The following is a 27,475-nucleotide window of genomic DNA, read 5'->3' on the forward strand; positions in this document are numbered from 1 at the left end:
CTCCTGTCTCTGTCTGTCTATCTGTCTATCAGTTCCTCTCTGTCTCTCTCTGTCCCTCTGTCTCTCTGTCTGTCTCTCTGTCTCTGTCTCTCTCTCTGTGTCTCTCTGTCTGTCCCTCTGTCTGTCCCTCTGTCTGTCCTCTGTCTGTCCCTCTGTCTGTCCCTCTGTCTGTCCCTCTGTCTGTCTCTCTGTCTGTCCCTCTGTCTGTCTCCCTGTCTCTCTCTCTGTCTGTCCCTCTGTCTGTCTCCCTGTCTATCTCTCTGTCTGTCCCTCTGTCTGTCTCCCTGTCTCTCTCTCTGTCTGTCCCTCTGTCTGTCCCTCTGTCTGTCTCTCTGTCTGTCCCTCTGTCTGTCTCTGTCTGTCTCTCTGTCTGTCTCTCTCCGTCTCTCTGTCTGTCTCTCTGTCTGTCTCTCTGTCTGTCTCTCTGTATGTCTCTCTGTCTGTCTCTGTCTGTCTCTCTGTCTGTCTCTCTGTCTGTCTCTCCCTGTCTTTCCCTCTGTCTCTCTGTCTGTCCCTCTGTCTCTCTGTCTGTCTCTCTGTCTGTCTCAGTCTGTCCCTCTGTCTGTCCCTCTGTCTGTCCCTCTGTCTGTCCCTCTGTCTGTCCCTCTGTCTGTCCCTCTGTCTGTCCCTCTGTCTGTCCCTCTGTCTGTCCCTCTGTCTGTCCCTCTGTCTGTCCCTCTGTCTGTCCCTCTGACTGTCCCTCTGTCTGTCTCTCTGTCTGTCTCTCTGTCTGTCTCTCCCTGTCTGTCTCTCCCTGTCTGTCTCTCCCTGTCTTTCCCTCTGTCTGTCCCTCTGTCTCTCTGTCTGTCTCTCTGTCTGTCTCAGTCTGTCCCTCTGTCTGTCCCTCTGTCTGTCCCTCTGTCTGTCCCTCTGTCTGTCCCTCTGTCTGTCCCTCTGTCTGTCCCTCTGTCTGTCCCTCTGTCTGTCCCTCTGTCTGTCCCTCTGTCTGTCTCTCTGTCTGTCCTCTCTGTCTGTCCCTCTGTCTGTCCCTCTGTCTGTCCCTCTGTCTCCCTGTCTGTCTCTCTGTCTGTCTCTCTCCGTCTTTCTCCGTCTCTCTGTCTCTTACTCTATCCCTGTGTCTCCATTTCCCTCTCTCCCTGCCTTTCTCTCCCTCCCTCTGTCTCTGACCCTCTCTGCCCCCCCTGACCTCTCCTGCCCCCCCCCCCGACCTCTGCCCCCCACTGGAATTCTTTGCCACAGAAGGCTGTGGAGGCCAAGTCAGTGGATATATTTGCGGCAGAAATAGACAGATTCTTGATTAGTATGGGTGTCGGGGGAAAAGGCAGGAGAATGGGGTTAGGTGGAGAGATAGATCAGCCATGATTGAATGGCGGAGCAGATGATGGGCTGAACGGCATGATTCTGGTCCAGTGTGATGAGCTGACACTGATGCTGTTGCTGATACTGGCTCGAAGGGCCTAATGGCCTCCTCCTGCTTCTATTTTCAATGTTTTCTATAGTACAGGTGCTGATACTGATGCTGATACTGATGTTGGTGCTGATACTGGTGCTGATACTGATACTGATACGGGTGCTGATTCTGATGTTGGTTCTGATGTTGGTGCTGATACTGATGCTGATGCTGATACTGATACTGGTGCTGATACTGGTGCTGATACTGGTGCTGATGCTGATACTGGTGCTGATACTGATACTGGTGCTGATACTGGTGCTGTTACTGACACGTGCTGATACTGATACTGGTGCTGATACTGATGCTGATACTGGTGCTGATGCTGATACTGGTGCTGATACTGGTGCTGATACTGGTGCTGATGCTGATACAGGTGCTGATACTGGTGCTGATACTGGTGCTGATGCTGATACTGGTGCTGATGCTGATACTGGTTGCTGATTACTGGTGCTGATGCCGATACTGGTGCTCATACTGATTACTGGTGCTGATACTGGTGCTGGTGCTGATGCTGATACTGGTGCTGATACTGATACTGGTGCTGGGTGCTGATAGCTGATACTGGTGCTGATACTGATACTGGTGCTGATACTGGTGCTGATACTGATACTGGTGCTGATACTGGTGCTGATGCTGATACTGGTGCTGGTGCTGATACTGGTGCTGATACTGGTGCTGATGCTGATACTGGTTGCTGATGCTGATACTGGTGCTGATACTGGTGCTCATACTGATACTGGTGCTGATACTGGTGCTGATACTGTGCTGATACTGGTGCTGATGCTGATACTGGTGCTGATACAGGTGCTGATACTGGTGCTGATGCTGGTGCTGATACTGGTGCTGATGCTGATGCTGATACTGGTGCTGATGCTGATACTGGTGCTGATACTGGTGCTGATACTGGTGCTCATACTGATACTGGTGCTGATACTGGTGCTGATACTGGTGCTGATACTGTGCTGATACTGGTGCTGATGCTGATACTGGTGCTGATACTGGTGCTGATACTGGTGCTGATACTGGTGCTGATACTGGTGCTGATACTGGTGCTGATGCTGGTGCTGATGCTGATACTGGTGCTGATACTGGTGCTGATACTGATACTGGTGCTGATACTGGTGCTGATACTGATACTGGTGCTGATACTGATGCTGGTGCTGATATCCGCAGGGACGAGGGGTCAGTGTGTTGAGGCATCCTGGAGATCTTCGACATGTTGCTGGCCGCGACGGCTCGCTTCCGCGAACTCAAACTCCAGCATGACGAGTACCTGTGCCTGAAGGCCATGGTGCTGCTCAACTCCAGTGAGTGGGGAGATGGGGGCGGGGTGGAGACGGGGCCGGGTGGGGGGGAACGGGGCGGGGGGAGACGGGGCCGGGTGGGGGGGAACGGGGCAGGGGGAGACGGGGCGGGGGGAGACGGGGCGGGGGGAGACGGGGCGGGGGAGTACGGGGGCCGGGGGAGTACGGGGGCAGGGGGCGACGGGGCGGGGGGAGACAGGGCGGTGGAGAGACGGGGCGGGGGGAGACGGGGCGGGGGGAGACATAGCGGGGGAGAGACGGGGAAGGAGGAGAGACGGGGCAGGGGGAGAGATGGGGGGGCGGGGGGAGAGATGGGGGGTGGATGGAGTGGGGGTGTGCAGAGTGTACCTGTGTCTGAAGGCCATAGCTCTGTTCAACAGTGAGTGGGTAGAGGGGGGGGGGCATGGGGAGTGTGGGAGGAGGGGCGATGGACTTCCTCAGCTCGAGTGAGTGCGTAGGTGGGATGGAAGGAGTTGGAGAAGGATGGGGGGTGAGGGGCAGGGGGAGAGAGGAGGGAGGGGGGGGAGAGGAGGGAGGGGGGGGGGAGAGAGGAGGGAGGGGGGGGTGCTCCCCTAAAATGATGAGGGGAATAGATCAGGAGAATGCACAGAATAAGAGGATCAAGAACCACAGGTTTGAAGTGAGGGGGAGAAGATTTAATAGGAATCTGAGGGACAACATTTCCACACAGAGGGTGGTGGGTGCATGGAACGAGCTGCCTGAGGAGGTAGTTGAGGCTGGGACTACAACAGCATTTAAAAGACATCTAGACAGGTACATGGATAGGACAGGTTTGGAGGGATATGGGCCAAATGCAGGCAGGTGGAACTAGTGTAGATGGGGCACGTGGGCCGTTGTGGGTAAGTTGGGTTGAAAGGCCTGTTTCCACGCTGTATGACTTTATTACTCTAAAACTCACCCACACGTCTCCTTTAAATATGTTTCTTCTCACCTTAAAGCTACGCTCACAAGTCCATGCTGACCACGATGCCATTAAACTAATCTCCTCTGCCTGCACGTGATCCATATCCCCCCCATTCCCTGCATATCCATGTGCCTGCCTACAAGTCTCTAAAACAGCACGTTCCAAACCTCCACCCACCACCCTCTGTGTAAAATACACGGTGGTGCAGTGGTAGAGTTGCTGCCTTACAGCGAATGCAGCGCCGGAGACCCGGGTTCCATCCTGACCAGGGTGCTGTCTTGGTTTCTTGGTTCTTGGTCCTCCAAAATATTCCAAATGGAATTTAAACTGTCTATACGGAGTCTGTACGGAGTTTGTACGTTCTTCCCGTGACCTGCATGGGTTTTCTCCGAGATCTTCGGTTTCCTCCCACACTCCAAAGACGTAGAGCTAGATAGAGCTCTTAAGGACAGCGGAGTCAGGGGGTATGGGTAGAAGGCAGGAACGGGGTACTGATTGGTGAATGATCAGCCATGATCACATTGAATGGTGGTGCTGGCTCGAAGGGCCGAATGGCCTCCTCCTGCACCTATTGTCTATTGTACAGGTTTGTAGGTTAATTGGCTTGGTACAAATGTAAATTGTCCCTCATGGGTGTAGGATAGTGTTGATCCACGTTAGAGGGGGTCGCTGGTCGGCGCGGACCCGGTGGACCGAAGGGCCTGTTTCTGCCCTGAATCTCTAAACTAAACTAAACTTGCCCTGCACATCTCCTGTAAACTGTCGCTCTCTCACCTGAAAGCTGTGCCCTCTAGTCCTTGACGGTTCCGCCCTGAGGAAAAGGTTCTGACTGTCTACCCTCTCCATGCCTCTCAAAATGTTGTAACTCTCCGCCAGGTCTCTCCTCAACCTGTGACAATCAGTTTATCACAACAACCAGCCCCAGCGTGGCCCTACACGACTGCTTGCTGCCTTGTTGCTGGATCAGTGTATCCCCACTCGATCGCCAGCGCAGTTTGCAGCTAGTAATTTAACAACTAGCTGCTCACAGTCCTTGTATGCTGAGGTATTTATTCACAAAATGCTGGAGTAACTCAGCAGGTCAGGCAGCATCTCAGGAGAGAAGGAATGGGTGACGTTTCGGGTCGAGACCCTTCTTCAGACTGATGTCAGGGGGGCGGGACAAAGGAAGGATATAGGTGGAGACAGGAAGATAGAGGGAGAACTGGGAAGGGGGAGGGGAAGAGAGGGACAGAGGAACTATCTAAAGTTGGAGAAGTCAATGTTCATACCGCCGGGCTGCAAGCTGCCCAGGCGAAATATGAGGTGCTGTTCCTCCAATTTCCGGTGGGCCTCACTATGGCACTGGAGGAGGCCCATGACAGAAAGGTCAGACTGGGAATGGGAGGGGGAGTTGAAGTGCTCGGCCACCGGGAGATCAGATTGGTTAAGGCGGACTGAGCACAGGTGTTGAACGAAGCGACTTATGTAAATAAGTCGACATCTAGAGCAGCGGATGCAATAGATGAGGTTGGAGGAGGTGCAGGTGAACCTTTGTCTCACCTGGAAAGACTGTTTGGGTCCTTGGGTGGAGTTGAGGGGGGAGGTAAAGGGACAGGTGTTGCATCTCCTGCGGTTGCAGAGGAAAGTGCCCGGGGATGGGGTGGTTTGGGTAGGAAGGGACGAGTGGACCAGGGAGTTACGGAGGGAACGGTCTCTGCGGAACGCAGAACGGGGAGGGGATGGGAAGATATGGCCAGTAATGGGGTCCTGTTGTAGGTGACGGAAATGTTGGTGGATGATTTGTTGGATCCGCTGGCTGGTGGGGTGGAAGGTGAGAACGAGGGGGATTCTGTCCTTGTTATGAGTGGGGGGAGGGGGAGCAAGAGTGGAGCTGCGGGATGTAGAAGAGACCCTAGTGAGAGCCTCATCTATAATGGAGGAGGGGAAGCCCCGTTTCCTGAAGAATGAGGACATCTCTGATGCCCTAGTGTGAAACACCTCATCCCGGGCGCAGATGCGGCGTAAACGGAGGAATTGGGAGTAGGGGATAGACTTTTTGTAGGGAACTGGGTGGGAAGGGATTGCTGCCAGGACAGAACCCAACATTGCACTCCTGCCCCAGAGAGCTCGTGTGTGTTTATTAAACTACACTGCTATCGTTCCCTCTCCTGCACTGACCCTTTGGTCAAGTGTCGAGAAGATTTACGAGGAAGTTGCCAGGCCACCAGGGCCTGAGCTGCAGAGAGAGGTTAAGTTAGTTTAGTTTAGTTTATTGTCACGTGTACAGAAGTACAGTGAAAAGCTTTTTAACTAGGAGAGGTTGGGCAGGCAAGGAGTTTATTCCTTGGAGCGCAGGAGGATGAGGTGTGATCTTATAGAGGTGTGTAAAATTATTAGAGGAACAGATCAGGTAGATGCACAGTCTTTTACCCAGAGTTGGGGGAATCAAGAACCAGAGGACATAGGTTTAAGGTGAGAGGGGAAAGATTTAATAGGAAGCCGAGCAGCAGCTTTTCCACACAGAGGGTGGTGGGTGTAGGGAACAAGCTGCCAGGGCAGGGAGTTGAAGCAGCGACTATAACAATGTTCAAAAGACACTTTATTGGACAAACATTGTGAGGGGGGAGATCGCCGGAGATTGCGGGGAGATCTGATAGAGGTTTATAAAGTAGTGGGAGGCAGAGATTGGGTAGACAGTCAGAATCTCTTTGTAGTGTAAATATCAAATATTAGAGGGCATAACCATAAGGTGAGAGGGGCAAAGTTTAAAGGAGACATGCAGGGCAAGTTTTTTTGCACAGAGGGTGGTGGGTGCCTGGAACACGCTGCCAGGGGTGGTGGGTGCCTGGAACACGCTGCCAGGGGTGGTGGGTGCCTGGAACACGCTGCCAGGGGTGGTGGGTGCCTGGAACACGCTGCCAGGGGTGGTGGGTGCCTGGAACACGCTGCCAGGGGTGGTGGGTGCCTGGAACACGCTGCCAGGGGTGGTGGGTGCCTGGAACACGCTGCCAGGGGTGGTGGGTGCCTGGAACACGCTGCCAGGGGTGGTGGTGGAAACATAGAAAATAGGTGCAGGAGGAGGCCATTTGGCCCTTTGATCCAGCACCGCCATTCATTGTGATCATGGCTGATCATCCACAATCAGTAATCCATGCCTGCCTTCTCCCCATATCTCTTGATTCCACTAACCCCTAGAGCTCTATCTAACTCTCTTTTAAATTCATCCAGTGAATTGGCCTCCACTGCTTTCTGTGGCAGAGAATTCCACAAATTCACAACTCTCTGGGTGAAAAAGTTTCTTTTCACTTCAGTTTCAAATGGCCTCCCCTTTATTCTTAGACTGTGGTCTCTGGTTCTGGACTCCCCCAACATTGGGAACATTTTTCCTGCATCTAGCTTGTCCAGTCCTTTTATAATTTTATAAAAATTACAAAAGGCAGAGACGTTAGTGGTGTTTAAGAGGCTTTTAGACAGGCACACGGACATGCAGTGAGTGGAGGGACACGGATCAGGTGCAGGCAGAGGGGATGAGTTGAAGCTGGCATCATGCTGTGCACGGACATGGTGGGCTGAAGGGCCTGCTCCTGTGGTGTACGGCTCTGTGCTGTTACGTTCCTTCACTACCACTATTCCCGTCTCCAGCCCTGCATTCCTGCGTGCTTTAGTAATGCTACTTTAATCAACACTGACTCTCTAGCCTCATTGTTTCATAATTCCATCAGTCCTCCTTCCTCCCTGCCAGTGAAGCATTTTTAAATTTGTAAATTTACAAGCGTCTTTTATCAGAACCCAAGTTCTTTATTAATTTATAAATCATCACTGCCCACGATCCCCATTTATCAGCCCCACAATGTTATTAATCTTATCTGGCAGAGAAACTAAATTTACTTATTAATTTATAAATTTATTACTGCTCAATTTTCTTTTCATTCTCTCCCCTTCCAAGTCCATGTGACAGTGTTGGTCTTCATTTCTGCTTGGGATCTGGTCATTGCTGGCAGCGTCGTGTTTAATCTGCATGGCACTGTGGGAACAACCGTACAGTGGTGGCTATCCATGGTCACCTGTTATTCACCGGTTATTTACTGTCACGTGTACCGAGGTACAGTTTAAAGCTTCTGTTGTGTGCTATCCACTCAGCAGAAAGACTACACATGATTATACTTGAGCCATCCACAGTGTACAGATACAGGATCAAGGCAACATAGAACAATACAGCCCAGGAACAGGCCCTTCAGCCCACAATGTCTGTTCTAAACATGATGCCAAGACCAACTCTCATCTGCCTGCACGTGATCCATATCCATGCGTCCATGTGCCTGTCTAAAAAGCCTCTTAAACACCACTGTCGTATCTGCATCCAGCACCAGAGCAGCTGACTGGCCCAGCAGGTAGAGCTGCAGCCTCACAGCACCAGAGACCCAGCAGCACACTGGCCCAGCAGGTAGACCTACTGCCTTACAGCGCCAGAGACCCAGCAGCACACTGGCCCAGCAGGTAGACCTACTGCCTTACAGCGCCAGAGACCCAGCAGCTGACTGGCCCAGCGGGTAGAGCTGCTGCCCTCACAGCACCAGAGACCCAGCAGCTGACTGGCCCAGCAGGTAGGGCTGCTGCCTCACAGCACCAGAGACCCAGCAGCTGACTGGCCCAGCAGGTAGGGCTGCTGCCTCACAGCACCAGAGACCCAGCAGCTGACTGGCCCAGCGGGTAGAGCTGCTGCCTTACAGCACCAGAGACCCAGCAGCTGACTGGCCCAGCAGGTAGGGCTGCTGCCTCACAGCACCAGAGACCCAGCAGCACACTGGCCCAGCAGGTAGGGCTGCTGCCTCACAGCACCAGAGACCCAGCAGCTGACTGGCCCAGCAGGTAGGGCTGCTGCCTCACAGCACCAGAGACCCAGCAGCTGACTGGCCCAGTGGGTAGAGCTGCTGCCCTCACAGCACCAGAGACCCAGCAGCTGACTGGCCCAGTGGGTAGAGCTGCTGCCCTCACAGCACCAGAGACCCAGCAGCACACTGGCCCAGCAGGTAGGGCTGCTGCCTTCACAGCACCAGAGACCCAGCAGCTGACTGGCCCAGTGGGTAGAGCTGCTGCCTTCACAGCACCAGAGACCCAGCAGCTGACTGGCCCAGTGGGTAGAGCTGCTGCCCTCACAGCTTCAATCCTCCACAATCACAAACTAAATCTAACAACAGCTTATACTAAATGGGCTGTTGATGAGCAGTGTTGTAGAGAGGTGTCACAAGGTGCTGTTGATAAAGGTGCAGAACAGGAGAGATAGAGAGGTTTCCACCCAGAGAGTTGTGAATCTGTGGAATTCTCTGCCACAGAAGGCAGTGGAGGCCAATTCACTGGATGTTTTCAAGAGAGAGTTAGATTTAGCTCTTTGGGCTAACGGAATCAAGGGATAAGGGGAGAAAGCAGGAACGGGGCACTGATTTTGGATGATCAGCCACGATCATATTGAATGGCGGTGCTGGCTCGAGGGGCTGAATGGTCTACTCCTGCACCTATTTTTCTATGTTTCTATAAACAAAGTTAAACCGTGGTCGATGCAAGCTTTGCATGGAGAGGCTACTCACTAGTTAGTTGAGTTTAGTTTATGGTGTGAGGAAGGGTCTCGACCTGAAACGTCACCTATTCTTTTTGTCCAGAGCTGATGCCTGACCCACTCAGTCACTCCAGCATTTTGTGTCTGTCTATAGTTTATTGTCACATGTACAATAAAAATTACAGTGAAAAGCTTTTGTGTGCTATCCAGTTGGCACTAAGACTGCACATGATTACAATAAAACCACCCACAGTGGACAGATACATGATAAAGGGAATAGCATTAGTGCAAGATAAAGTCCAGTAAAGTCCAATTAAAGGTAGTCCGGGAGTCTGTGATGAGTTTAGCTGGAGTCCAGGAGCAGAGGGATCTCAGAGGTAAGTGCATTTAATTACCAACATAATCAAAGACTTGCCCCACCGCCCTTCTCCCCGCTCCTGTCAGCAGAAGGTACAGAAGCTTGAAAGCGCGCACCACCAGACTCAGGAACAGCTTCTTCCCCTCTGTTATCAGGCTTCTGAACGGCCCTTCCACAAGCTAGGGCACTGTCCGATTCACCTCAACCCCATTGCAGATATTGGACTTTGACAATAGACAATAAGTGCAGGAGGAGGCCATTCGGCCCTTCGAGCTAGCACCGCCATTCACCATGATCATGGATGATCATGCACAATCAGTACCCCGTTCCTGCCTTCTCCCCATATCCCTTGATTCCGCTATCATTAAGAGCTCTAGCTCTCCCTTGAAAGCTTCCAGGGAATTGGCCTCCACTGCCTTCTGAGGCAGAGAATTCCACAGATTCACTCACTGAATTTGAGGAAGGATATTCTTGCTATTGAGGGCGTGCAGCGTAGGTTCACTAGGTTGATTCCCGGAATGGCGGGACTGTCGTATGTTGAAAGGCTGGAGCAATTAGGCTTGTATACACTGGAATTTAGAAGGATGAGGGGGGATCTTATTGAAATGTATAAGATAATTAGGGGATTGGACACATTAGAGGCAGGAAACATGTTCCCAATGTTGGGGGAGTCCAGAACAAGGGGCCACAGTTTAAGAATAAGGGGTAGGCCATTTAGAACGGAGATGAGGAAGAACTTTTTCAGTCAGAGTGGTGAAGGTGTGGAATTCTCTGCCTCAGAAGGCAGTGGAGGCCAGTTTGTTGGATGCTTTCAAGAGAGAGCTGGATAGAGCTCTTAAGGATAACGGAGTGAGGGGGTATGGGGAGAAGGCAGGAACGGGGTACTGATTGAGAGTGATCAGCCATGATCGCATTGAATGGCGGTGCTGGCTCGAAGGGCTGAATGGCCTACTCCTGCACCTATTGTCTATTGAATGAAAAAGTTCATCCATTCTAAATGGCCTACCCCTTATTCTTAAACTGTGGCTCCTGGTTCGGGACTCCCCCCAACATCAGGAACATGTCTGTGGAACTGATGCGCTACAATGCTGAGAACTATATTCTGCACTCTGTATCTTCCCCTTTGCTCCACCTATTGTACTGGAGTTTGGCTTGATTGTATTTATGTATGGTATTATCTGATCTGATTGGATAGCAGGTAGACACAAAATGCTGGAGTAACTCAGTGGGTCAGGCAGCATCGCTGGAGAGAAAGAATGGGTGACGTTTTGGGTGGAGACCCTTCTTCAGACTGATGTCAGGGAGCGCCCTGAAACATCACCCATTCCTTCTCTCCAGAGATGCTGCCTGACCCGCTGAGTTACTCCAGCATTTTGTGTCTACCTTTGATTTAAACCAGCATCTGCAGTTTTTTGCCTGACTGGACAGCATGTAGAACAAAGCTGTCCACAGTACCTCTGTACACGTGACCAGAATAATCCTAGACTGAGGCGCAGTGCACAGTCAGACAGCAGAGAACACTTCAGGTAACGCTGCCTGGCCCCGTCTCACTGCTGGAACACGCTTGGATGCAGAGTGCTGGCAGCTTGGAGCCACAAGAGATATATCATGAATTCAGGAGTTTCCAAATGGCTCATTAAAGCAGGGTGCTCAGATGTGCTGAGAAACCTCAGCTGCTTGCTATTAACACACTTCCAGCCCAGGGAAAACAACTCGAGACAAAATGGAGCAGTTGGGCAATTGTTTGGTGTTGAGGCAGCCTGTGGTTGATGTTGGCCGGGCCGCCTGGTAACCAGAGAGCTTTCTACAAATACCCATTTCATGCATCATAAATTCTGCAACTTTAAACAGTATTATTTATTGCGGTGATTTTCATGCCAAGGACGAGCTCTCAGACACAGGAGTTAATGCATGAGTCAGGGGAGGATGTGTGAGAGAAACTTTTACAGATGGCAGCAAGCTGCGAATGATCGGGGTTAGACCGGGTGAGGGGCTGGGGAACAGGCAGGTGTGGGCAGGCGTGGAGGGAGAGAGTTTACTGTGGGCAGGGAGGTGAGGGCAGGCATGGGATGGAGAGAGTTTACTGTGGGCAGGGAAGTGTGGGCAGGGAGGTGTGGGCAGGCATGGGGTGGAGAGAGTTTACTGTGGGCAGGGAGGTGTGGGCAGGGAGGTGTGGGCAGGGAGGTGTGGGCAGGGAGGTGTGGGCAGGGAGGGAGGTTCATGTCCAGGTTTAGGATTACCATTGTCATGTGTCATCCAGTGACGTCACCCTCTGTCCCTTATTTGGGAGTGTGGAAGTTGGCAACGCTACTAATACGGGACAAGGGCAGTCCCGTACGGGACAAACTAATTTAGCCCACAATACGGGATGTCCCGGCTAATACGGGACAGTTGGCGACCCGACCCCTGCATCAGAGGGGAGCAGCTGCAGGGAGAGAATGGACACACTTGCATTGCTTTCTCTGGAGCGCCAGAGCCTAAGGGGAGACCTGAGAGAAGTGGATCCAATTATGAGAGGCGTAGATGGGGGAGACAGCCAGAACTTTGTTTCTCAGTGTGAAAATGTCAAAGACGAGAGGGCATAGGTTTAAGGTGAGAGGGCAAAGTTTAACGGAGATATGCTCGGCTGGTCTTTTACACAGAGGGGGGTGGGGGCCTGGAGCGTGTTGCCGGGGGTGGTGGTGGAGGCAGATACGATAGTGGTGTTTAAGAGGCTTTTGGACAGGCGCGTGGACACACAGGGAATGGAGGGATATGGATCACGTGCAGGCAGAGGAGCTTAGATTAACTTGGCATCGTGTTCAGCACGGACATTGTGGGCCGAAGGGCCTGTTCCAGTGCTGTACTGTGCAGTGTTCCGTGTACCAAGATACAGTAGTGCGGACTCTCCAATCAAAGGCACCACTCAAGGAACTGCAGGGAGAAGGGGAGAGGAACAATATGGAAGTGGAAGGACTGTACAACACAGGAACAGGCCCTTCGGCCCACTATGCCCATGCTGAACATGATACCAAGTTACACCAATCTCTTCTGCCTACACGTGCTCCAGTTTCCTCCCACATCCCAAAGGCGTGCGGGTTTGTAGGTTAATCGGCCCGTTGTAAATTGCCGCTGGTGTGTAGGGAGTGGATGAGAAAGTGGGATAACATAGAACTAGTGTGAACAGGCGATCGATGGTCAGCATGGACTCGGTGGGCCGATGGGCCTGTTTCCATGCTGTATCTTTCAATCAAAAGTAATTGCAGTATATTTATGGAGTCACACATCACATTAACAGGCCACTCGGCCCATCATCTCCATGCTAACCACCCATCTACTCGAATGCTACTTACCAGATCACGGCCCGTAGCCTCGTCTGCTCAACGGCTCGGCCAAAGGCTTATTAGATGTTGCATGTTCTCTACCACCCCCTCAGGCACGGAATGGTGCAGCCCTTCAGCCCATCACCCCCATGCTGCCCCTCGTACCTATCCACACTGATCCCATTGAGCCGCATTAGGTCGATCGCCTTGGGGTTTCAAGCACACGAGGGATTTGTTAACAGTGGAGAGAGTCTCAGAGTCCCTCACCCCCTCAGGCAGATGTTCCTGACCCAAGCTCCACCCTCAGATCCCCCGTAACCTCCTTCCTGTCTCCGTAAATCTCTGCGGGTCGGTGTCAGCTGGTGCTCTACAATGCTGAGAACCATATCCTGCACTCTTTCTTTCCCTTTGCTCCACCTATTAGACTTGAGTTTGATGACTTTTCCGTGCTCTACATCTCCAAGATTCAGGTTTAGGTTTATTCTTGTCACGTGTACTGAGGTACAGTGAAAAGCTTTGTTCTGCATGCTATCCAAACAGATCAGATAATATCATACATGAATACAACAGAGTGCAGAATATAGTTCTCTGCATTGTAGCGCATCAGTTCCACAGACAAAGTCCAATGTCCACAATGGGGTAGAGGTGAATCGGACAGTACCCGAGCTTATGGAAGGACCGTTCAGAAACCTGGTAACAGAGGGGATCTGTGCTTTCTGCTGGACGGGAGCGGGGAGAAGAAGTGACTGGGGTGGGACACAGAGTGCTGGAGTAACTCAGCAGGTCAGGCAGCATCTGTGGAGAACATGGATAGGTGACGTTTCACAGAGTGCTGGAGTAACTCAGCAGGTCAGGCAGCATCTGTGGAGAACATGGATAGGTGACGTTTCACAGTGTGCTGGAGTAACTCAGTGGGGTAGAGGGGGGAATGGGGGGATGGAGGTGAATGGGGTGAGGGGGGAATGGGGGAGGGTGGGGGAGTGGGGAATAGGAGATGGTGGGGGGGAATGGGGTTGGGGTGAGGGAGGGGAGGGTGGGGGGCACGGCTGTGTCCTAGAGGGGCACAAGGAAGAGAAAGTGGGGTTGGGAGGGGGTAGTTTGTAGGTGAGTTCACTAGAGTTGGAGATTTCAGTGTTCATGCCGGTAGGCTGCAGGCTACCCAAGTCGTGATCTATAAACTCAGCAAGACTTTAAGTCAATCCGAGAGTCCATGGGAGAGAGGTTCACACTGTCTTTGACATTGGAGGTCAGAGAATGATGTTACATTGACAGAGAGGCTTTACAAAGTGGAGGCACGCCAAATGCAGATACTGGCTTACAAAAGAAAGACAGAGTGCTGGAATAACTCAGCGGCTCAGGCAGCATCTGTGGAGAACATGGATAGGTGACGTTTCACAGAGTGCTGGAGTAACTCAGCGGGTCAGGCAGCATCTGTGGAGAACATGGATAGGTGACGTTTCACAGAGTGCTGGAGTAACTCAGCGGGTCAGGCAGCATCTGTGGAGAACATGGATAGGTGACGTTTCACAGAGTGCTGGAGTAACTCAGCGGGTCAGGCAGCATCTGTGGAGAACATGGATAGGAGACGTTTCGGGGTGGGACAGTAGTGCGGGGAGAGAGGTGGGGATGGGCAGAGGGCGAGGAAGATTTTAGGATTCAGCAACAGGAGATAATAAAAGAAATGAGAAAATGAAGGATGAGAGAAAACGTGCGTGTTTAAAAGCAGCGGTGGATGTTTGCCTGAAAGTCTAAGCAGCCCAGGGGCAGGTGAGGTGAAGCGGGGATCTCTGGGGAAGGCACTGCTGAATTAATAACAGCAGAGTGGGAGAGGTGTGTGAATGCAGTGTTTGTGTAAGTCTTCAATCAGGAAGGCTTTGCTAATTTCCACACTGAGAGCCTTGTTTCAAGTCACACGGTAGAATTGTGCATAAAATCGCGAGAGGAAATGCACAGGGTGTGTCACTAGGGGTTGCCAACTTCCTCACTCCCAAATACGGGACAAGGTGACGTCACTGCCCCACGCCCCACGTCACCTCACCCAGCCAGCGGCCACATGCTCCCTCCTGGCCCGGGCTGCCACCATTGGTGGAGCGGGAGCAGGTGGCCGCTGGCTGGGTGAGGTGACGTGTGGGGCACGGGGCGGTGACGTCACCTTGTCCCGTATTTGGGAGTGAGGAAGTTGGCAACCCTACTAATACGGGACAAGGGCGGTCCCGTACGGGACAAACCAATATAATCCAAAATACGGGCTGTCCCGGCTAATAGGGGCCAGTTGGCAACACTGTTACCCAGAGTAGGGAACTCAAGAACCAGAGGATGTGGGTTTAAGGTGAGAGGGGAAAGATCTAATAGGAACCTGAGGGCAACGTTGTCACACGACGGGGGTGGTGGTATGGAACGAGCTGCCTGTGGAGGTATGTGAGGCAGGCACTATAACGTTTACAAGGCATTTGGACAGGTACATGGATGGGAAAGGTTTAGAGACAGACGGTAACTTTTTTCTGGAACACGGAGGTTGCGGGGAGACCTGATCGAAGTGTATAAAATAATGAGAGGCACAGACAGGGTAGACAGTCAGAACCTTAACCCTAGGGTGGAACAATCAAACACGAGAGGGCACGCATGAATGTGAGAGGGCAAAGTGTAAAGGAGATGTGTGGGGCAGGTTTTTCACACAGAGGGGGGTGGGGGCCTGGGACACGCTGCCAGGGGTGGTGGTGGAGGCAGATACCATGGTGGTGTTTAAGAGGCTTTTAGACAGGCACATGGACACACAGGGAATGGAGGATATGGGTCACGTGCAGGCAGAGGAGAGTTGGTCTGGGCATCGTGTTCAACACAGACGTTGTGGGCCGAAGGGCCTGTTCATGCACAGAACTGATCTAGGAGATAGGAACACCAAGAAAGTTAGACATAAGGAACTGCAAATACTGGAATTTTGCATAAAACACAAAGTGCTGGAGGAAGGCAGCAGGTCAAGCAGCATCTGTGGAGAACGTGACCTCCAACACTTTGTGTTGAGGTCGGCACGGTGGCGCAGCGGTAGAGTTGCTGCTTCACAGCGCCGGAGACCCGGGTTCCATCCTGACCACGGGTGCTGTCTGTATGGAGTTTGTACGTTCTCCCTGTGACCACGTGGGTTGTCTCTGGGTGCTCCGGTTTCCTCCCACACTCCAGTGAAGTGCAGGTTTCAATTATTCTGAATTGTCACATGTTGCTAGATGCAGTGAAGTTCTCTGTTTTGTATCGAGTGCAGTAAAATGATACTTTAGATGAGCAGAGCCAGAGATAAGTACAAAAGTGCAGCAGTTGTGTTTGAACAGCAGACTTCACCGAGGCATACCGGAGCTGGCACCTTTACTGCCACCAACTTGTGCCCTGCAAGTTTCAAAGTTCTCACTAGTACAGAGTCTAATCTTGGCCAGAATATTGTCCCTAGTGTGTAGGATAGTGCTAGTGTATGGGTGATCACTGGTCAGCACAGACGGAGCGGGCCGAAGGGCCTGTTTCCATGCTGTATCTCTACAACTAACCTAAAATAACCCCAGAAGGGGATATCTAAGACCAGGGAGCACGTGGGAAACGGGGTCACGGAGGGGAGGGGAGGGGAAGGAGAGGAGGGGAGGGGGAGGGGGAGGGCAAGGAGCGGAGGGGAGGGGATGGGGAAGAAGAGGGGAGGGGACATTAACTGTTCATTCTCTCAGCCATGTAGTATCTCCTGCCTCCGGCTGTAAGGGACCCACACCTTTGACAACCTGTCTCTCTCTCTCTCTCCCCCCCCCCCCCCCCTCTCCCTCTCCCTCCCTCTCTCCCCCTCCCTCTCCCTTTGTTCTCTGGGTTCTGCACTCCTCGAGTAACTCCTGTCTCTGACAACGTTATAAACCTTCAATCGATCGCTGGCTTTAACTTATCTTGTGAGCACAATTGCTACTGTTCTCTTCCCCTTGCCCTGAAGGGTGATAGTTTACTGTTGATGTATGTATTTATTGTTTACATGTTAGTCATCGCTCACTCACTGTGTAGTGCAGGAACTGCAGATGCTGGTTCAAACCGAAGATAGACACAAAATATTGGAGTCTCAGCGGGTCAGGCAGCATCTGTGGAGAACGTGGATAGGTGACGTTTCACAGAGTGCTGGAGTAACTCAGCGGGTCAGGCAGCATCTGTGGAGAACATGGATAGGTGACGTTTCGGATCGAGACCCTTCTTCAGACTGACCAAAACTCCCACCCAAAATGTCAACTATTGAGTGTGAAGAACAGTCTTGACCTGAAACGTCACCCATTCCTTCTCTCCACAGATGCTGCCTGACCCGCTGAGTTACTCCAGCACTCTGTGAAACGTCACCTATCCATATTCTCCACAGATGCTGCCTGATAAAGAAGGACAGTAAAAGCTTCTTTAGATACGTTAAGAGAGAAAGATTAGCAAAGACAACTGTGGGTCCCTTGAAGGCAGACACGGGTGAAATTATTATGGGTAACAAGGAAATGGCAGAAGAGTTGAACAGGTACTTCGGATCTGTCTTCAATAAGGAAGACACAAACAATCTCCCAGATGAACTGGAGGACAGAGGATCTAGGGGGGTAGAGGAACTGAAAGAAATTTGCATTAGGCGAGAAATAGTATTGGGTAGACTAATGGGACTGAAGGATGATAAATCCCCTGGGCCTGATGGTCTGCATCCCAGGGTTCTCAGGGAGGTGGCTCTAGAAATAGTGGACGCATTGGTGATCATTTTCCAATGTTCAATAGATTCAGGATCAGTTCCTGTGTATTGGAGGATAGCTAATGTTATCCCACTTTTCAAGAAAGGAGCGAGAGAGAAAACGGGGAATTATAGACCAGTTAGCCTGACATCGGTGGTGGGAAAGATGCTGGAGTCAATTATTAAAGAGGTAATAACGGTGCATTTGGATAGCAGTAAAAGGATAAGTCCAAGTCAGCATGGATTTATGAAAGGGAAATCATGCTTGACTAATCTTCTGGAATCTTTTGACGATGTGACAAGTAAAATGGATGAAGGGGAGCCAGTGGATGTAGTGTATCTAGACTCAGAAAGCCTTTGATAAGGTCCCGCACGGGAGATTGGTGACCAAAATTAGAGCACATGGTATTGGGGGTAGGTGTTGACATGGATAGAGAATTGGTTGGCAGACAGGAAGCAAAGAGTAGGAGTAAACGGGTCCTTTTCAGAATGGCAGGCAGTGGCGAGTGGAGTGCTGCAAGGCTCAGTGTTGGGGCCGCAACTGTTTACCATATATATTAATGATTTGGAAGAGGGAATTAGAAGCAACACTAGCAAGTTTGCGGATGACACAAAGCTGGGTGGCAGTGTAAACTGTGAAGAGGATGTTAGGAGGTTACAGGGTGACCTGGACAGGTTGAGTGAGTGGGCAGATGGGTGGCAGATGCAGTATAATATAGATAAATGTGAGGTTACCTTGGTGGCAAAAACAAGGAGGCAATGAAATTATTATTTCAATGGTGTCAGGTTAGGTAAGGGGGAAGTGCAGCGAGACCTGGGTGTCCTTGTACACCAGTCACTGAAAGTTGGCGTGCAGGTACAGCAGGCAGCGAAGAAAGCTAATGGCATGTTGGCCTTCATAACAAGAGGATTTGAATATAGGAGTAAAGAGGTTCTTCTGCAGTTGTATAGGGCCCTGGTAAGACCACATCTGGAGTATTGTGTACAGTTTTGGTCTCCTAATTTGAGGAAGGACATCCTTGTAATTGAGGCAGTGCAGCGTAGATTCACGAGATTGATCCCTGGGATGGTGGGACGGTCATATGAAGAAAGATTGAAAAGACTGGGCTTGTATTCACTGGAGCTTAGATAGATGAGAGGGGATCTTATAGAGACGTATAAAATTATAAAAGGACTGGACAAGCTAGATGCAGGAAAAATGTTCCCAATATTGGGGGCCAGTCTTAGTATAAAGGGGAGGCCAAATAAAGCTGAGGTGAGAAAGAACTTTTTCACCCAGAGAGTTGTGAATTTGTGGAATTCTCTGCCACAGAGGGCAGTGGAGGCCAAATCACTGGATGAATTTAAGAGAGAGTTAGATAGAGCTCTCGGGGCTAGTGGAATCAAAGGATATGGGGAGAAGTGGGCACAGGTTACTGATTGTGGAAGGTCAGCCATGATCACAATGAATGGTGGTGCTGCCTCGAAGGGCCGAATGGCCTCCTTCTACACCTATTATCTATGTTTCTATGACCCGCTGAGTTACTCCAGCACTCTGTCTTTCTGTTCTCCTACTTCACAGACTGAGGGGGGGTTAGTGTAGGGTTACATTGGAACACAGGTAGATATTAGAATCTGGCCACTCGACCCCTCCATTCAATACTATCATGACCGATCGATCCAGGACTCATCTCTTCACAGAGTGGTACAGCACGGAAAAGGGCCCTTCGGCCCAACTCTTCCCTGCCGGCCAAGGTGCCCCATTTTCCCATATCCCTCTAAACCTTTCCTATCCATGCACCTGTCCAAATGTCTTTTAAATGTTGTTATGGTCCCTGCCTCAACTACCTCCTCTGGCAGCTCGTTCCATACTCCCACCACCCTCTGTGCAACAATATTGCCCCTCAGGTTCCTATTAAATCTTTTAAACAATGTCCTCCAGTTGTTGATCCCCAACCGTATTTCGAGCTAAATTGGTTGATCACCAATGCGTCCATAATTTCTAGCGCCACCTCCTGAAGTACTCTGGGATGCAGACCATCAGGCCCTGGGGATTTATCAGCCTTCAGTCCCATCAGTCTACCCAACACCATTTCCTGCCGAATGTGGATTTCCTTCAGTTCCTCCGTCACCCTAGGATCTCTGGCCACTAGAACATTTGGGAGATTGCTTGTATCTTCCTTAGTGAAGACAGATCCAAAGTACCGGTTCAATTCGTCTGCCATTTCCTTGTTCCCCATACTAAATTCCCCTGCTTCTGTCTTCAAGGGACCCACATTTTCCTTGACTATTTTATTCCGTTTCACATACCTAAGAAAGCTTTTACGATCCTCCTTTATATTATTGGCTAGCTTACCATCGTACCTCATCTTTTCTCCCCGTATTGCCTTTTTAGTTATCTTCTGTTGCTCTTTAAAAGAGTCCCAATCCTCTGGCTTCCCAGTCTTCTTTGCTATGTTATACTTCTTCTCTTTTATTTTTATACTGTCCTTGACTTCCCTTGTCAGCCACGGGTGCCTCTTACTCCCCTTGGAATCTTTCCTCCTCTTTGGGATAAATTGATCCTGCAACTTCTGCATTATTCCCAGGAATACCTGCCATTGCTGTTCCACCGTCTTCCCTGCTCGGGCCTCCTTCCAGTCAAATCTGGCCAGCTCCTGCCTCATGCCTCTGTAATCCCCTTTGCTATACTGTAATACTGACACTTCCGATTTTCCCTTCTCCCTCTCAATTTGTAGAGTAAAACTTATCATATTGTGATCACTGCCTCCTAATGGCTCTTTTACCTCGAGTCCCCTTATCAGATCAGGTTCATTACACAACACAAAATCCAGAATTGCCTTCTCCCTGGTAGGCTCCAGTACAAGCTGTTCTAAGAATCCATCTCGGAGACACTCCACAAACTCTCTTTCCTGGGGTCCATTACCAACCTGATTTTCCCAGTCTACCTGCATGTTGAAATCTCATTGTAGGTTGGGACACTGTAGGCCCGGGGGCTGCTGTAGGCCCGCACAGTGTAGGCTCGGACATTGTAGGTCCCCACATTGTAGGTCCAGACACTGTGGTCAGGATGGTACCCGGGTCTCCGGCGCTGTGAGGTGGCAACTCTACTGCTGATCCAGTGCTGTTTGATGTTCTCTGCCTTGATAGGGTGGTGAAGATGGGGTGGGACAGGGCTGCCACTGTCAGACTGATTTGCTGTCAGACAATTTATTAAATTACAATGTAGTTGTTTTATATCATTGACCGATGTTGTGCTTGGAACTCACCAGTCGTGAGGACTCGACTTCATCTTGTTCCCCTCTGATCTGCTGCCAGGAGTTTATGACTGCAAGTTTGAGTCAGTTATGCTTAACTATCTGAGTACCTTATTGCAACCACATACTCCCCCCCCTCCCCCCAGGGTCAGACACAGAGTGACCCTCCCTCCACACCGTCCCGTCACACCCCCCCCCCCCCAGGATCACGCTCACTCTACACTGTCCCGTCACACCCCCCCCCCCCCCCCCAGGATCACGCTCACTCTACACTGTCCCGTCACCCCCCCCCCCCCCCTAGGATCACGCTCACTCTACACTGTCCCGTCACACACTCCCCCCAGGGTCAGGCACAGAGTGACCCTCCCTCTACACTGTCCCGTCATTTTCAGACACTACCTGTCCAAAGGTGTTTTGAAGGCTGTTTCAGTACCTGTATCAACTACCTCCTCTTGCAGTTCATTCCAACATGCAGCTCTGTCTTTGGAGTGTTGCGTTTGTTCTGGACCCCCCCCCCCACTGCAGGATGTGGAGGCTTTGGAGACGGTGCCGAGGGTGAGAGGGGAGAAGATGTAAAGTGGACAGACTTGGATTGTTTTCTCTGGAAGGCTGGCGGATTTGGAGAGATCCGACAGGTTTATAAAATAACAAGAGGCATAGACAGGGTAGACAGCCAGAACCTTTTCACCAGTCCAACACTGGGCATTGTTTCAAGGTGAGAGGTTTCAAGGAGATGGGGGCAGGTTTTGTTCACAGGGGGTGGTGGGGGCCTGGAACACGGTTAGAGGGGGGGGCTTAGAGTGGGGAGGAGGGGTGGGGGGATAGAGAGAAGGGGGTTAGGGTCAGAAGGGTGGGAGAGAGGAGAGGGGGGTTTAGATGACGGAGAGTGATGTGGTTACTGTGGTTAGGCTCATCGTGCTGGAGTAACTCAGCGGGTCAGGCAGCAGCATCTCTGGAGAGAAGGAATGGGTGACGTTTCGGGTCGAGACCCTCTGGCTGTGAGTTTTCTCTCCTCTCCTCCCACAGGCATGTTCCCGCGCTCAGGCGTGTCGGATGAGCAGGAGAATCGGGAGAAGCTGCACAAGATCCTGGACACCATCACTGACACCCTCATCTGGTGCATGTCCCGCAGTGGAGTGCCACCCGTCCAACAGCCCACCCGCCTCGCCCACCTCCTGATGTTACTGTCCCACATCCGCCACGCCAGGTACCCACCCCCCGCCAGAGACCCCCTCCCCCCACTGCCCCCACCCCCCCGCCCGAGACCCTCACCCCCACCTGCCTCGCCCACCTCCTGATGCTACTGTCCCACATCCGCCACGCGAGGTACTCACCCTCCCACCCGAGACCTCCCCCCAGCCCCCGCACCCGAGACCCCCACCCCCACACCCACCCCCCCACCCGAGACCCCCACCCCCTCCCCCCACTGGCCCACCCCCACCACCCTCGCCCACCTCCTGATGCTGCTGTCCCATATCCGCCATGCCAGGTAGCCCCCCGCCCGAGACCCCCACTGACACCCGCCACCCCACCGCCCGAGACCCCCACCCCAACAGCCCCTACCCCCACCCCCACCCCATCTCTGCCTGTGCCCGTCCCCCCGCGCCCGTCCCCCCCGCGCCCGTCCCCCCGCGCCCGTCCCCCCCGCGCCCGTCCCCCCCGCGCCCGTCCCCCCGCGCCCGTCCCCCCGCGCCAGACCCCCCGCGCCCATCCCCCCCGCGCCCGTCCCCCCCGCGCCCGTCCCCCCCGCGCCCGTCCCCCCCGCGCCCGTCCCCCCCGCGCCCGTCCCCCCCGCGCCCGTCCCCCCCGCGCCCGTCCCCCCCGCGCCCGTCCCCCCCGCGCCCGTCCCCCCCGCGCCCGTCCCCCCCGCGCCCGTCCCCCCCGCGCCCGTCCCCCCCGCGCCCGTCCCCCCCGCGCCCGTCCCCCCCGCGCCCGTCCCCCCGCGCCCGTCCCCCCGCGCCAGACCCCCCGCGCCCATCCCCCCCGCGCCCGTCCCCCCCGCGCCCGTCCCCCCCCGCGCCCATCCCCCCGCGCCCATCCCCCCGCGCCCGTCCCCCCGCGCCCGTCCCCCCGCGCCCGTCCCCCCGCGCCAGACCCCCCGCGCCCATCCCCCCCGCGCCCGTCCCCCCCCGCGCCCGTCCCCCCCGCGCCCGTCCCCCCCGCGCCCGTCCCCCCCGCGCCCGTCCCCCCCGCGCCCGTCCCCCCCGCGCCCGTCTCTGCCTGTGACGTCTCTGTCTGTTTCTCCTGCAGCAACAAGGGCATGGAACACCTGTACAGCATGAAGTGCAAGAACGTGGTTCCGTTCTACGACCTGCTGCTGGAGATGCTGGACGCTCACGTCATCTACAGTTACCGCAAACCGCCCGACGACACCAACTGTGCACAGGCCAAGAGCCACCCCCTCTGATCCACACCCCCACTCCGCTCCCGCCCACCCCCACAACCCCACTCCCCTCCCCAACCCACTCACACAGGAGGGCGTGCCACCAGCAGTGAACAAGGATAGGCTGGGGGAGGGGGTGTGGGTGCCCATACATAACTCCTTGACCCTCCCCCCCCCCACCGTCCCCCCATCTTCCTGCCCTCCAATACCCCAGCAGGTTCAGTTCCGCTCCAGCAAACAACAGCGCTGTAATGCTGAGGCTCTACAAGGCGCTGGTCAGGCTGCATTTGGAGTATTGTGAGCAGGTTTGGGCCCCATATCTGAGGAAGGATGTGCTGGCTCTGGAGAGGGTCCAGAGGAGGTTTACAAGAACGATCCCAGGAATGAGTGGGTTAACCTGTGATGAGCGTTTGTCGGCACTGGGCCTGTACTCGCTGGGGTTTAGAGGAATGAGGGGGGACCTCATTAAAACTTACAGAATAGTGAAAGGCCTGGAAAGAGTGGATGTGGAGAGGATGTTTGCACTAGTGGGAGAGTCTAGGACTAGTCAAGGCAAAGATAAACAGATTCTTGATTAGTGCGGGTGTCAGAGGTTATGGGGAGAAGGCAGGAGAATGGGGTTAGGAGGGAGATAGATCAGCCATGATTGAATGGGGGAGTAGAATGGCCTAGTTCTGCTCCTATTACTTATGACCTTATGACTCTCCCCTCTCTCTCTCCCCCGGTGTATCTCACTCTCCCTCTGCTCCATCTGTCCCGTCACCCAAAGGGCAGGTTTAAGGAGAGGGGAAAGATTTAATAGGAACCTGAGGGGCATCTTTTTCACACAGTGTTGGTGAATGGACATGGTGCCGGAGATGGTAGTTGAGGCAGGGACAATTACAGCATTTAAACGATACTTGGACAGGTACATGGATAAGAAAGGTTTATAGGGATGTGGACCAAACGCGGGCAAATGGGACTCGTGCAGATGGGACATGTAGGGCAGCATGGACTCGTTGGGCCGAAGGGCCTGTTTCCATGTTACTAGGCTCCAAGTTGTCTCAGACCATCCCACTAGTCCCATCCCCACATTTATCTCCCTGTGACCTGACATTCCCAACTCCCCAGATTTTACCCCTCACCCACACACTATTGGCGATTTACAGAGGCCAACTAGCTCTCCCCACCCCCTCCCTCCCTTCCCCACCCCATCATCCCCTCCCCTCCATCCCCCATCCACTCCCCATCACCCCCTCCCTTCCCCACCCCAACATCCCCTCCCTTCCCTCGAAACCCCCTCTCCCTTTATCTCCACCCTCCCCTTTATCCCCTCCCCGCCCCTCCATGTTTTCCCCACCCCCTCCCTCCCCACCCCCTCCATGTTTTCCCCACCCCTCCCCCACCACTGCACCTCTGTCCTGAAGAATGTATATTTTTATTGAAGCTGCCTGCCAGCCTGTGGCCTCCAATGTCAATGACAGATGGATTTTGAGAACTGTGTATTGTTAATTGCATAAAATTATTTAACTCCATTTGGAAACTGTTCCCTCATTCTTGACAATCGTGAGCCCTGCGACAGGGAATATCAATAACCGTCACACTGAAGTGAATTGAAGCACAAAATGCTGGAGTAACTCAGCGGGACAGGCAGCATCTATGGAGAGAAGGAATGGGTGACGTTTCAGGTCGAGACCCTAGTCCACTCTACCTCTTACTGTTGCTCAGACCCTCGAGTCCTGGCAATAGCCTCGTATATCTTCTCTGCACCCACTGCAGCTCAGTGGTAGAGTTGCTGCCTTACAGCGAATGCAGCGCCTGACTACGGGCGCCGTCTGTACGGAGTTTGTACGTTCTCCCCGTGACCTGCGTGGGTTTTCTCCGAGATCTTCGGTTTCCTCCCACACTCCGAAGACGTGCAGGTTTGTAGGTTAATTGACTGGGTAAATGTAAAAATTGTCCCTAGTGTGTGTAGGATAGTGTTAATGTGCGGGGATCGGTGGGCGGCGCGGACTCGGTGGGCCGAAGGGCCTGTTTCCGCGCTGTATCTCTAAATCTAAAAAAAATCTAAAACATGCCCCATCTACACTGGTCCCACCTGCCTGTGTTTGGCCCACATCCCGCTGAACCTTTCCTATCCATGTACCTGTCCAAGTATCTTTTAAATGTTGTGATAGTCCCTGCCTCAGCTACCTCCTCTGGCAGCTCGTTCCATACACCCACCACCCTCTGTGAGAAAAGGTTGCCCCTCAGCTTTCTATTAAATCTTTTCCTCTCATCTTAAACCTCTGTCCTCTGGTCTTGAATCCCCTATTCCGTGGGAAAGACTGTGCTTTCACCCTATCTATTCCCCTCGTGATTTTATACACCTCTGCAAGGTCACCCCTCAGCCTCTTGCGCTCCAAGTAAAAGCCGTTTGTCATAAAGTTGCCCCGAGCTGATTGACGATCCATTCGGAATCTGACAACTGTGATCATTCAACCTTGTCAAATACTCCTCGTGACTTTATAAACTTCTAGGTTTACCCCTCAGCCTCCTCCCCCCAGAGAATAAAAGCCCCAGCCTATCCAATCTCTCCTTCTAACTCAGGCACTCCAGTCCTGCCAGCATCCTGGTGAATCTCCTGCACTCTTTCCACTTAATAACATCTTTCCAACAGCAGAATTAGTGTTCCATTAGTCCTCTCCTGCTGCCGCTGTGAGACACACAGGTCTACAATTACCTGACATTTCCGCTGCCCCTGCAAAGTACAAGCCCCACGTTAGTACTGCTCCACTCATACAGCACCGCCCCACTGCGATTTAAAATTATTTGTAAACACGGAACTGCAGGTGCTGGTTAACAACAACAAAAAACAGTGCTGGAGTAACTCAGCGGGTCAGGCAGTATCTGTGGGGAACATGGATAGGTGACGTTTCACAGAGTGCTGGAGTAACTCAGCGGGTCAGGCAGCATGTGTGGGGAACCTGTACGGGTGATGTTCGGGTTATCTGAGAGCCAGCATTGCCCTTCCTGGCTCTGATCACCACTCGGGATGCATCTCCTCGGTCCCTGGCGAGTTTCCCACCTCAGGCTCGGGAGGTCATTTGTTCCCAAATCCCACCATTCTCCCCCTCGTTGTGTTCACCAATGTTCTTGTTCTGAGTGAAATATTCATTCAAGGTGGCGCAGCGGTAGAGTTGCTGCTCACAGCACCAGAGAGCCGGGTTCCACCCTGACTGTGCGTGCTCTCTGCAGAGAGTTTGTACGTTCTCCCCGTGACCGCGCGGGCTTTCTCCAGGTGCTCAAGTTTCCTCCACAATCCGAACACATCCGGGTTTGTAGGTTAATTGGCTCTGTTGTAAATTGTCCCTCGTTGCGGGATAGTGTTATCGCTGGTCGGCATGGACTTGGTGGGATGAAGGGCCTGTTTCCACAGTGTATCTCTAAAGCCTCACCCACATTCACTAGCTTCACACTCACACTGCCAACGTGCTCACCAATGGGCCTTCTCGTTTCCTGGTGATTAGTTTTGGGTTCAGTAATTTAGTTTATTGTCACGTGAACCAAGGTAGTGAAAAGCTTTTGTTGGTGCTAACCAGTCAGCGGAAAGACGATACATTATGATCCACAGATACAGGATAAAGGGAATAACGTGAATAATGTTTAGAGGAAGATAAAGTCCAGTAAAGTCCGATCAAAGATAGTCCGAGGGTCTCAGGACTGCTCTCTAGTTGGTGATCGGACGGTTCAGTTGCCTGATAACAGCTGGGGCGAAGCTGTCCCTGAATCTGGACCTGTGCGTTTTCACACTTCTGCACTTTTGGCCTGATGGGAATGTAAGTTCAATATTAAAAATATGGCATCAGGCCATTTGGGCCATCAAGTCCATGCTGATTTGATCTCTCAGTAGCGCGGCACCGCTGGTAGAGCCACTGCCTCTTGGCGCCAGTGACCCGGGTTCAATCCTGACCTCAGTGCTGTCTGTGTGGAGTTTGCACGTTCTCCGTGACCACATGGGTTTCTGCCCACATCCAAAGACGTGCGGTTTTCTAGGTTAAATGGCCTGTGTGCAGGGAGTGGGTGAGCAAATGGGAATAACATAGAACTAGTGTTTGTTTAGTTTATTGTGATTTTTTGAGGTACAGTGTGAACGGGTGATCGCTAGTTGACGTAGACAGTTTCCATGCTGTATCTTTAAACTCACACACGTTCTACGTAAATGGGACAATTTACAGGGGCCAACTAATGTCCAAACCCGCACGTCTTTGGGATGTGGGAGGAAACCGGAGCACCCGGAGAAACCCCACGTGGTTGCAGGGAGAACGTGCAAACGCCACTGACAGCACCC

At 52.7% G+C, this 27,475-nt stretch overlaps 1 protein-coding gene across 1 annotated transcript in view; it reads left to right on the top strand.

Moving 5' to 3' along the window:
- Positions 1-24,674, top strand: part of LOC144597538 (estrogen receptor beta-like) — a 56,904-nt gene extending 32,230 nt beyond the window's left edge. Inside the window, 5 exon segments of the mRNA XM_078407017.1 lie at positions 1,461-1,669; positions 1,970-2,373; positions 2,588-2,721; positions 21,810-21,990; positions 23,034-24,674. Coding sequence (XP_078263143.1) covers positions 1,461-1,669; positions 1,970-2,373; positions 2,588-2,721; positions 21,810-21,990; positions 23,034-23,190 — 1,085 coding nt within the window. The 3' untranslated portion in view covers positions 23,191-24,674.
- The last annotated feature ends 2,801 nt before the right edge of the window (positions 24,675-27,475 follow it).

This window comes from Rhinoraja longicauda, chromosome 10 (genome assembly GCF_053455715.1).
Source record: "Rhinoraja longicauda isolate Sanriku21f chromosome 10, sRhiLon1.1, whole genome shotgun sequence".
Taxonomy (NCBI): Eukaryota; Metazoa; Chordata; class Chondrichthyes; order Rajiformes; family Arhynchobatidae; genus Rhinoraja; species Rhinoraja longicauda.